This window comes from Danio rerio, chromosome 14 (genome assembly GCF_049306965.1).
Source record: "Danio rerio strain Tuebingen ecotype United States chromosome 14, GRCz12tu, whole genome shotgun sequence".
Taxonomy (NCBI): Eukaryota; Metazoa; Chordata; class Actinopteri; order Cypriniformes; family Danionidae; genus Danio; species Danio rerio.
Window position 1 is genome coordinate 5,655,682 of NC_133189.1, and position 11,968 is coordinate 5,667,649.

Consider the following 11,968-nt stretch of genomic DNA (forward strand, 5'->3'; position numbering starts at 1 on the left):
ACACACGTCTGGATAACAGCTTTTATTCCCCTGTTACTGCAGCCCATTTTCAATGCAGCGGGAGGATTTTCATAATTAAGTTAGTTCCACCATTTATACTGAAAGTCTCATATGATTTTAGCCAGAACAATGGAGAAGGAAAGATGGTTTTTATTACAACACTGCCTTGAACTCGCTCCCCTCGGATTTCTCTTCTAGACATTTATGGATTAATGGAAGGTTTTGCACTCGTGTAATGTTTTTAATCTACTCAGTGTGTGTTTTTCAAGACCCTGTACCAAACCTCAGTCACCAACAAGTCAAAATGCCATTTAGACGGCATTACAATTAGAGTCTGTGATAATGAAATGTGTTTTCATCTATCTATCTATCTATCTATGTATCTATCTATCTATATATCTATCTATCTATCTATCTATCTATCTATCTATCTATCTATCTATCTATCTATCTATCTATCTATCTAACTATCTATCTATAATATATAATATATATATATATGTATATATATATATATATACACACACACATACATGTGTATACATATATATATATATATATATATATATATATATATATATATATATATATATATAATTAATTAAATAATTAATTAATTATATAATTCAAATAATTATTAAATAGATAAAATAATGCATCAGTTATGATTTACAAAAGATTTCAATCGTATTGTGTGATAACGGGTTATAAACCGTAAGAGCTGCAGATTTAAAACATAAAAACACTTAATAAAAACAAAAACATTTCAAACAAAGTCCCAAGTATTGAGAAAAAAAGCTTAGTGTTTTTTATTTAAAGATTGAATAATTTGTTCAAAATTTGATCATTTCATCCACAGTTCCTCTGTGAAAACATATTTATAATCTCCTTGAAATCTACTTTATATAAAAAAATTCAATAATAATATTAATAATATACCAAAAATAAAAATGCTATTTAGACATATTAGACAACATAGGCTCATTCTGAAAACGTAACCCTATACACATTTCTGGAGATTACCAGTTGACCGCTTTCCTCCATATGGACATCTTTTCTGCTGTTACCAGTTTGCCCAGTGGCTCACTGCATATGTCGGAGGATTTGAGATACAGAGTGGAGTTGACCGCAATGATGGGGTTTGAGTCTCAGTTCCAGAAAGCAGGTACGACGAAAACAGAAACCAAAAAATTAAATAAACATTTAAATAACAGGGTGAGATTTTGATAAAATGTTTTCTTTTCTGGATCGCTTTTGAAAACACTGTCAGTTGGGTTTATGGAAATGGGGGGGCAGGTTAATGCGCCAAACGCACATGACCAGCCACTGGACAAACTGGTAACAGTGAAAAAGCAATGCATATGGAGGTAAGCAGTCAACTGAAGGCACAGAAAGGAACAGTGTCATACCGCTCCTAGCGTTCGATTTAAAGATGAGATGAAATGCAGCATACGTATTTCTGACTACATAATTCACTATCTCCAGAAATGCATATAGACCCGCCCATTGACTTGTGTCCTCTGTAGTAAACATTATGTTTTCATGAATTTTCTTTGATTTTTTTTAGCTACTCTGTCAAGTCCTGTTGTATTGTTCAGAGGACATTCTGGGCTTTCTAGCATAGACTGTAAAAAATATGGACGTAGTGTCCGTGACGTCACCCATAGGTTTCTGAAGAGCGCAAATGAAGCTTACTGTAGGCGTGGTCAGCCGTCGCCATCTTGGAAGTGCGTCATTCCCGGATACTCGAAAATGGGCAGAGGCGGATCTTAGGCGGAGTTAAGATGACTGTTTGCTGAAACCATAGAGACCATTCCACCACCCGCGACATTTGAATCATTTGAACATCTCAGCGTACTATCGAGGTAAATTAACCTGAAACTACACAACAAAACTTAAAATAATTAATGTTGTTGATATTATTATGGCTCTCTGTGGCAAGCCGTTTTGACTTATTCTTAGGATATGCTTTATTGATTTCAACATTCAGCATTCATTATATTTCTTTCGTTTGAAATAACTGAATTGTTGATATCAACTATTTAATTGTTAACATCAAAAAGTATTCTTTATATAAAATTCTTAAATTAAATATTTTTTATATCAACAATTAACAGTTGTATGTTCAATGTTGGCAGTTGATATTGTTTACTGGTTGAAATGTGATAAGTAATGCTAGTAAAATGTGACTTGGGTTTATTTACTAACACAATAATGTATTTATTAATAATAGTTCAACATTTAGTAATGCATTTAATTTGAGCTTGTTAACATTATCTAAAGTATTGTGAGTATAACATTTATATTGGAACAAAAGTATTAGTTAATATTGATGTGTTGTTTGTTGGGATAGAATGATATTTGGTTAAAAATCAACAATTTGAATTTTAAGGAGTCAAATATTTCCATAAGAAAATCCCCTTAAAAGTTGTCCAAAGTTCTTAGCAATAATATATTTACAGTAGAAAATATTCAAAACTTGTCACTAAATATCACTAATTTTGACTCACACAATGCATTTTGACTACTCTTGTTTGTGGACCAGGATCACATTTTATTAATTACATCTACTAATATTTAATAATGGAACATTATTTTAAAGTGTTACCAATGTTTATATCTTTCAGTTATTGATTGCTGCTTACATCATGGCCTCCTCTGAAACATCCTCATCCACGTCTGTTAGGTCACAAAAATTAAACTGTAAGTTGTAGTCTTAGTTTAAAAAGATATGTTTTAAGTTGTTGCTCCATTATTCTAGTTTTTCTCACTTGTTACATTATTGTCAACAAAAAAACTGACAGCATTTATTAAAATCACTGATTTTGTTTCCATAGACACAGTGTGGATCATTGGTGACAGTTATGTCCGACGAGGTGCCCAGAGAGCGCAGGAGACTGTGGGCAACAACCTTGGGCTGCCTGGGGCCCATATCTCTTGGTTTGGCTGGGGCGGTTTAAGGTGGAAACGACTTCCAAAATACTTCCAGGACTTGATTAAAGGAAGAGTCGTACCAGATGTCCTTGTCCTTCATTGTGGAGGAAATGATATTGGGGAGGTCACCAGCGTCCTGTTGGTGAACTCAATGAAAGAGGACTTGCTCCAGATGAAGCTCCAGCACCCTGATATGAAAATTTTGTTTTCATCTTTAACACAGAGGTGCTGGTGGAAGGCTGGTGCTAAGCCAGCTAAACTTGACAAGGCCCGGAAATTTGTTAACAGTGTTATGGCTACATTTGTTGATAGCCTAAATGGTGCCATGATTATGCACCCTCACATTAGACATGACAGTCCTGGGCTATTCCTAAAAGATGGAGTTCATTTCACACCTATGGGAAATGATATTTTTTTAAGCAGTATTGCCAACTGCCTTAAAGACCACATTCAAATGCAGTGAACAGCCAATAGTGTCACTGCTTTTGAATTTGGGCTTTAGGGCCCATTTGATTTAAATAGCCTTGACCATTATGGCTAATGTAGAGTTTTTTTTAATGTTTATTCTTAAGTGCCATTTGTAGGCATAACACTGTTAACCTCTGCTTTTCATATTGTTTATTTTTTTATTTTATTATTATTATTATTACTTTTAATCATTCACAAATTATTGAAATATTGTTAGTTTTATAAATAAATTCATTTCATTCTTGAATGACAACGAGTTCTTCAATTCAGTATCTGGGAACACTGCTTTCAGAAAATAAATTAAATTTAACTTTACATTTGGCCCATTTAATCTAAGAATAGTTTTCATATAGAGGTTTATAGATAACAGTTTTAAGTAGATTACAAGTTTAACAAAAGACTAAGCAGCACAATATTCACCTAGGTACAGAAGTTAAAGACTCACTATGGAACCTGTTACCGGAGCGCTCCACATCTGGGGGATGGATACTATGATCAGCTATGGAATATCAACACACAAGCACGAGATGTCACATGAAATACCTGAGAGAAAGATGACAAGGTTAAAAGACTGGTATAATTTATTCACTATGGCCTGTCTTGGTTAAAAGCCCACTCACCACGACAAGGTGCAGGCCAGGAGTGGGAACATATAACATGGGACAAACATATAAGACGCTACAAACCACAGGACAGGACATGTAAGAAAAGGAGAACATTCAACCAAACAACACTGGTGAAACAATATACAATGGTAAAACATTAGGGTGGTGATGGGAACAACCTAACACATAAGACTTTATATCAGCCCTAACAAAACAGTAGTAAGATCACCAAAAAACCCATAAGAATAAATTCTGAATAAAGAACTTTATTTAAAGCTTTTTTATAACATAACCTAAAATGCAAATGACTGAATTATTATAACACTTCAGTAACTCAATATCTATAATATAAAGTCAAACTAACCATGGACGTAAACTTCAAACTTAACATGAGTGAATAAGAAATTTATTTTTATTGTTACATTTTTTTTGTAAATATGTGATTAAATGATTCTTGACTTGAACACTACATTACAGAAACTATCTATATAAACAAGGACCAGGGAGGTTGCATATGTATTTCACATAAAAGATCAATATCACTTAGGTCCCATTCATGCAGACTCTAAGATTGATTGAAAATTCCTATGTTACAGGGCAAAAACAGCAAATTAATCAGCAATGTCTGTGTGGGTTAAGGAAAGCACCATGTGTAAAGGATAACTCTGGCTTCACAGCATCCTAAGATTTGTAAGAGTTGGGCCCCGTTCATGCAGACTCCAACTTAAAATTATTCTGGTTATCAGTGGGTTTTTCTTTTCCTTTTAATTTATTTTTTGCCATCCAGGGATATTTAAATTGCAAACACACGTACGTCCTTACTTTAAAGGCTTGTTTATAGTAGACATTGAATGTTACTTGGGCCCCATTCATGCAGGCTCCAAGTAACATTTACAATGTTACTCAAAGAGAGGTAGTTTCAGAACCACGTACAAAGTCAAAAAACTACAACAACAAAAAGTCAATTGGCCACATTCTGACACACATAGAAAATAATGCTACACACACACACACACACACACACACACACAGAAATATATACATACATACACAGAAATATATACATGCATGCAAATACAAACAACCATACATATATCTATACACATAGACATAAAAAAACAAACAAGTATATATTTATACATAGATATACACATCTATCCATACACAAACATAAATATATATACACATACATACACACAAACATATATATATATACACATACTGTACATACACACAAACATAAAAATATATACACAAACATACACACAAAAATATATACATCCATACACAGAAACATACATACAAACATCCATATCTGCATAAATCCAAACACACATGTATACAATAACAAACATAGACAGAAATGACCAACTACCTTTTCATTAATCACCATAAAAATGTATTAATTTTGTGAGTTTTTTGCGCACCACTTTTCCCTCTTTAATTTTATCTGTCTCACGTCTTGCTATATGGTTTAATCTAACTTTGCAATACCATGCAGCAGCCATCTTCACCAGCACATGGACATGGTTAGATTCAACACACATATCAAACATGTGACTGTGCAGCTGAGGGAAGAGATTCTTCTCAGAACAATCTGAAAGGACCTGGGTGACAATAGCTGCTGTTGTTCCTCTTCCAGGCCGAGGCCTTCCCCCATTGGCTTTTAGAAGCTGCTGAAAGCATTTTTCTGTTGCTTGGCAAACTACAGTGATGTCTGGAGATGGTTTCTGTAAGCCACCTCTGTCCTTCAAAGCAAGGAATGGATGCACCAAGTTCTCTGAAGTCAATGCTTGTAAGCAAGGCATGCAAGTAACCTTCTCTTTCATCTTTTTCACAATATAGCCTGTGATGTAAGAGATTGCTGCTTCCTTGTACTCAGACAGATTGTCAACATCTGGAAGGTCAGAGAGGGAGTCCTCCTCAGGCACAAGCACTTCCACAGGCTCCACATCCACCCGGCGAGCGATGTTTACACTTGCAGTAGTTGAGTCAAGGATGGTTGTGTTGTCACGAAGGAGACAGTTGCCTGTGCCCCTTTTCACCTGGTGCCTTACAAGGAGACGTTTGTATGCTCCTCGGAACTGCCTTACATTTGGGTTGTTGTTATATCCTCCTCTTGCTCTGACAGCAGAAAAAAACAATTCCAAATGGTCCTGACTGAGTTTGTAGGTCAGAAGGTATCTGCATGAGGCAGCTGGCTGCTCTACCAGGTCTTCATAGATGCCCATCACACTTCTGCCACAAGCAATGAAACCATAGATAGGTGTCTTTTTTTGTGTGGAATACACATGTACAAGTGTGTTGTCTTTACCTTTTATTCTGAGCCCACGGAGAAGTGATTCTGTTTCTTCTAAAACAACTGTTGCTCTATGTTTAGTAGTTGGCTTGATTGGTGCTTTGTGCCCTTTGCCAAGTGGGTTGCGGCTGTTAAGGACATCAAAGGCTGCATCAATTGTGCGCAGGAAATGAACTGTGGCTGCACAACCAGAGAACTGGGAATACTTCAGCTCTTGCTCACAGTACTCAAGGGCATCGGCAACACTGCTGCTGAAGAGCTGGGCTGCAAGATTGACCTTCATTTTTTGATTACGCCACTGAATATGCGCCATTCTTAGTTTGTTTCCAAGACGCAAGCCTTCCTTCTCCTGAAGTTTGTGGAGCTCCTCAATGTAACACCACCTTATCTCCTGGCCATCTTCTCTAAACAGAACCTGTACTGTTGAAAACACATTCCGAAGCAGCTTAAGCATGTGGCATGGATCCAAAAGCACATGGACTTTTTGTGTGTTGTCTTCAGGATGATGAAAGTAAGGTCTCATATTCATGATGTCCAAGCTAGCACCAAGCTCCCTGATCATTGCTAAATTTTGGGAGGGTCCATCACATGTCAAGGAGACAATCCTAACTCCAACAGCATGTAGCCTTACAAGGCTCTCTCGGATAATATTTGCTCTTTCTGGTCCTGTCATGCTGTTGATGAGAAAGTAAGCAATGGGAATTTTCCAAGAGCCATTGATTGCAACAACCATAAGGACCAGTGCTTGTGTTGCCACTACATTTTCGATCTCACCACCACCGATATCAACATAGCCATGAATTTGGTCCCCATCAAACTCAGTTTGCTTATGAATGTACATTTCGTCCATCATCAATGAGCAAACTGTATCCTTTCCAATTTTCTTCTGCTCCGCAACATGACTATTTAAAGCTGCGAATGATGCAACAGTAAATCCAGGATCTGCAGAGATGCTACTATACCATTTTCGTATGGTCTGAGGATGAGGCAAAGCCAAGAGAAATTTCTCTCTCACAAAGTCATAGGCCTTTGGAGAGTAAAAGTGCAGTGTAGTTGCAAATTGCTTCATGCTTTCACAAAACACAGACTTTTTCTTCTTTTGGATTCTCTGAAAAATCTCCTGTGGAACATCAGCCAGAGTTTCAAGAAGAGAGGCACATTCAGTTGAAATTAGAAGTTTTTTTTGAACCTCGCTAATTACACATTTCAATGAAGTAACTCTTGACTTTAGCCTTCTTGTTTGTTGACTTCTCATCCTAAGCTTTTTACGAGTTACATATAGCTTTTCCTTTAACACATGAGCTTTCCTTTTCAGTGTTTTTGGAGAATCTAAAATATAGTAGCAGTGATCACTCAGAGTTGTGTTTTGAACTCTGCTACCCAAAACAACACCCTCACACACATTTGCTGTAAAAGCAGTGTCATTGTGGCTGACATCTTGAGCAAGTAAAGCGTGTTTAGATGCATCCTCGATTAACATGACATTGCTCTGTTTGTCAATACTGCCACTGTCAACATATGCAACCCCATCATAACTATGTACAGCAGAAGTAGGGATGCCACTTACCGTATCTTTAATACCTACCAAGCATCTTCTTTTTGGTTTTGGTTCTTCTAAACTGAAAATGGTTGGCACGGCAGTGTCCTTCAGGCAAGTCCTTCCCTAATAAAATGACAAAAACATTAAAAAAAACATTACTGCTAGGTAAACAGTTGTTTTTAATAAAAGAGATGTTTTTATGTTATTTAACATTAATGTGTGAATGTAACTTTTTAGTATGAATGTACAAATTACACATTAAAATAAATATTGTAACTGTATATATTCATTATATTGAATATATATATATATATATATATATATATATATATATATATATATATATATATATATATATATATATATATATATATATATATATCAATATATTCAGGCTGTCTCATTTTTTTACAGTAAAGTATGAAACAAGGTTTCTGTACCCTGGGGTCAGTGGTGAAGTTGTGACTCTCAAAGTGTTCACTGCACAAGCGAGAAGTCTTGTTAGGAGTCCAGTTCTGTCGTTTGATGTTGAGCATCCACTGGTCCAGTCTGGCATAATCACCTAGAGGAAAACTTTACACAGACAAATAGTTACTTCTTTCACAGACTACTTTACATGCAAATAATACAACTTAAAGGACATAATAAATGTGTTTTGCTTCTGTTTTTCATGTAGTTGGTCCCATTTAAAATATTTTGGATATACATATTTTATTTTACTTACAAAGTGTAACAAATAGCTTTTTAAACTGTCAAATTAATTTACAATTGCAAATTCTAAAAACATTCTACAAAGTCTGTTTTTTATATATCATTAGATGAATTAAATTTGTGTGTATAAATATTGATGAAGGAAAAGCCACAAATTCTTATGTTACTCTTTAAAAACACCATTGTGTTAATTCAACTGTCACAATAAGGAATTTTTGTTGTGCGGTATATTGTCAGAAATTGTTGCAATAAGTGATATTATTGTGATATTATTATTATTATTATTATTATTATTATGATCAGTTTATGCTACGGATTATATAATGATTATATAACTGCAAAATAATGCAAAGAGATAAACACTTTACAATACTTTGCTTGAATTCTATAATTTATGTTAAAATGTGTAAATGTCCATGTATACATACAAATAAAATCATATTAAGTAAATAAATAACAATTATAAACTGACAACAGTGAGGTAGAATGTAAATGTCACTGTAAAATGGCTTGAATGGTATTTGTGAATTTGTAAATATATATATATATATATATATATATATATATATATATGTATGTATGTATGTATGTGTATATATATATATATATATATATATATATATATATATATATATATATATATATATATATATATATATATATATACATGTATGTATGTATATATATATATATATATATATATATATATATATATATATATATATATATATTGCAATGACAAAAATTATTGAGCTTATATCCAAGTATTACGAAGATATATTAATTATTGTGACAGGCCAATTCAAATATTTATTGCATTTTCTTATATCAGCTTTCTGTAACACTTAACCATTTTTAAAAACGCGGGGCGTTGGTATTCTGGGCGCACACATTTCAATAATTAAAAAAATACTTTCAATATAACATATTATGATATTACAGAAGCGTAGAGCTGCCACCCAGGTAAAAAAAATATGAGCTTTATCACGTTTGTACAATATACTTTTCACGTTCTTACAATAATATCACGTTTGTACAATATAGTTTCACGTTTCTACAATATAATATCACGTTTGTACAATATAATATCACGTTTGTACAATATACTTTTCACGTTCTTACAATATAATATCATGTTTGTACAATATAATATCACGTTTGTACAATATAATATCACGTTTGTACAATATACTTTTCACGTTTTTACAATATAATATCACGTTTGTACAATATAATATCACGTATGTACAATATACGTTTCACGTTCTTACAATATAATATCACGTTTGTACAATATACTTTTCACGTTCTTACAATATAATATCACGTTTGTACAATATACTTTTCACGTTCTTACAATATAATATCACGTTTGTACAATATACTTTTCACGTTCTTACAATATAATATCACGTTTGTACAATATAATATCACGTTTGTACAATATAATATCACGTTTGTACAATATACTTTTCACGTTCTTACAATATAATATCACGTTTGTACAATATAATATCACGTTTGTACAATATACTTTTCACGTTCTTACAATATAATATCACGTTTGTACAATATAATATCACGTTTGTACAATATACTTTTCACGTTCTTACAATATAATATCACGTTTGTACAATATAATATCACGTTTGTACAATATACTTTTCACGTTCTTACAATATAATATCACGTTTGTACAATATAATATCACGTTTGTACAATATAATATCACGTTTGTACAATATACTTTTCACGTTCTTACAATATAATATCACGTTTGTACAATATAATATCACGTTTGTACAATATTAGTAATCATTAAGCCAACTTATTTTTTGAAAAGCAGGCGCATATTACCGTTATCGTTTCAGATATCTTCTGGTTTAAGCCTGCAGCTAACATTACTCACAATATGAAGGATTTAATCCAGTAAATTTTAAAATAAAGTTCTAAATAATTAATTATTTAAGACATCATTGCATGCATTTATGTATAACATTGTACTAGAATATCACTCACCGGAAAAAATGGAGCCCCGTCTTGGACGGTCTGTTAGTACAATTAACTGCACAACAAGCCATATTATTTGATAAATGTAAGAAATAAAACCAACAAATTGAACAGACTGCATAAAACCATGTACAACTAAAGCACAAACACTGCAGAAGCCATATTCATTAGACGGAATTAGCAGACGTGACGCGACCACGCGGGCTAGCTGCAGCTGACAAACTGTCAATCACGGCTGTCACTCAAGTGACCACTCCCTTAATTATGCAAAAGAAAAAATCATTAATATAAACCAAACGAATAAGTTATAAAAAAATTCACCCCCCTCAGAGTTGTCATGAAGGGTAACGCTAGCTATATGCACTAAAACCATCAAATGTACCAGGCTTTAAACATGTTTTTATCAGCTGTAAAAATGGCTAATTTCCCATTGCAGTCAGAAATGACCTGCACTTCCTGGAGCCAGCCCCCCAAGGCGAGTCGATGAATTGCAGTTTTAGTTACTTCCGTATTGGCTTCACGAGGGACAGCGGGAGGTTGCCGCTTGCTTTCTAGTGATATGTCATTTGACTGGCTGGAATGCTAGGAACTACTTCTTATGCCTGGTTCACACTAGAGGATTTTAAGCCTGATTTGAGCCCGATTTGAAAGTTAACGAGCTCGCCGACAGATCGGGCTGTGATCGGGAAGAAATCTGCGGGTGCTCGGCGCTCGCCGCTCTTTATGTGTGAACTACTGAGCAACGCATCAACGAGGCTCGCTGACGCGTCGCCGACACCTCGCAGACGGAAATCCAACATTCAGCATGCTAAATATTCCAGAGCAGTCGGCCGACTCAACCCCACGTGTGGTCAGATGTAGTGACGAGCTGCAGCCAATGAGAGAGCATATCAGCATGAGCCGCGTGCCTGTGTGTTCAGGAGCTCAGCAGAAACATCTGTGATTGGTCAGAATGGGCATCAGTGCACTCGCTTCATTCTGCGTTAGCACAGACATGAGAGTAGGATATATTAACAGTGGAACTAGAATTCTGTAACTATTAGAATTACCATACTGCTCATTCTGACCGTTCTCATATAAAACGCCATACTGTCACAACATATTTACATTCAAAGCTATTATTGAGATATTAAAATTAAGCTTTGAATGTCTGCCATCATATTTAATGACACCATTACCCTAAAAATATAATATTTTTTTGGTAATACAGCCTATAAATATGTAGTTAAGATACTAAAACACTTAAAGGTCTTGGCTTTCATTTTCACTTTCAAACAGGAGCTATTTAACAGCACAGAATATGCAGTTTTGAAAGATATCTGAAGTAAATTGATGTTTTTGCCATCAGAAAGTTTTGTTTATGTTAGCAGGAAGTTGCCAGGCAAGAAAATGCACACATAT

General features: G+C 34.4%; 1 protein-coding gene and 1 long non-coding RNA gene across 2 annotated transcripts; one reads left to right on the forward strand and one right to left on the reverse strand.

The window, feature by feature from the left end:
• The first annotated feature begins 1,833 nt into the window (after positions 1 to 1,833).
• On the forward strand, positions 1,834 to 3,645 carry LOC101882873 (uncharacterized). The gene is made up of 3 exons (XR_011006111.2): positions 1,834 to 1,865; positions 2,628 to 2,703; positions 2,838 to 3,645. It is a non-coding gene; the product is annotated as an uncharacterized lncRNA (long non-coding RNA).
• Positions 3,646 to 4,757: 1,112 nt separating this feature from the next.
• On the reverse strand, positions 4,758 to 11,446 carry LOC137491471 (DNA transposase THAP9). The gene is made up of 3 exons (XM_073922587.1): positions 10,577 to 11,446; positions 8,287 to 8,419; positions 4,758 to 7,969 (listed from the first exon to the last, which is right to left on the reverse strand). The coding sequence occupies exons 1-3, from the start codon at positions 10,636 to 10,638 to the stop codon at positions 5,390 to 5,392; spliced, it is 2,775 nt and encodes a 924-aa protein (XP_073778688.1). The 5' UTR covers positions 10,639 to 11,446; the 3' UTR covers positions 4,758 to 5,389.
• Positions 11,447 to 11,968: the final 522 nt, after the last annotated feature.

What these genes read in the sequence shown, in the direction of transcription:
- LOC137491471 (XM_073922587.1), bottom strand. Translation starts at nt 10,638, where the DNA reads ATGGCTTGTTGTGCAGTTAATTGTACTAACAGACCGTCCAAGACGGGG. An exon ending in ACGGGGCTCCATTTTTTCCG is followed by an intron (nt 8,420 to 10,576) that starts GTGAGTGATATT and finishes GTCTGTGTAAAG; the next exon opens with TTTTCCTCTAGGTGATTATG. An exon ending in ACTTCACCACTGACCCCAGG is followed by an intron (nt 7,970 to 8,286) that starts GTACAGAAACCT and finishes TCATTTTATTAG; the next exon opens with GGAAGGACTTGCCTGAAGGA.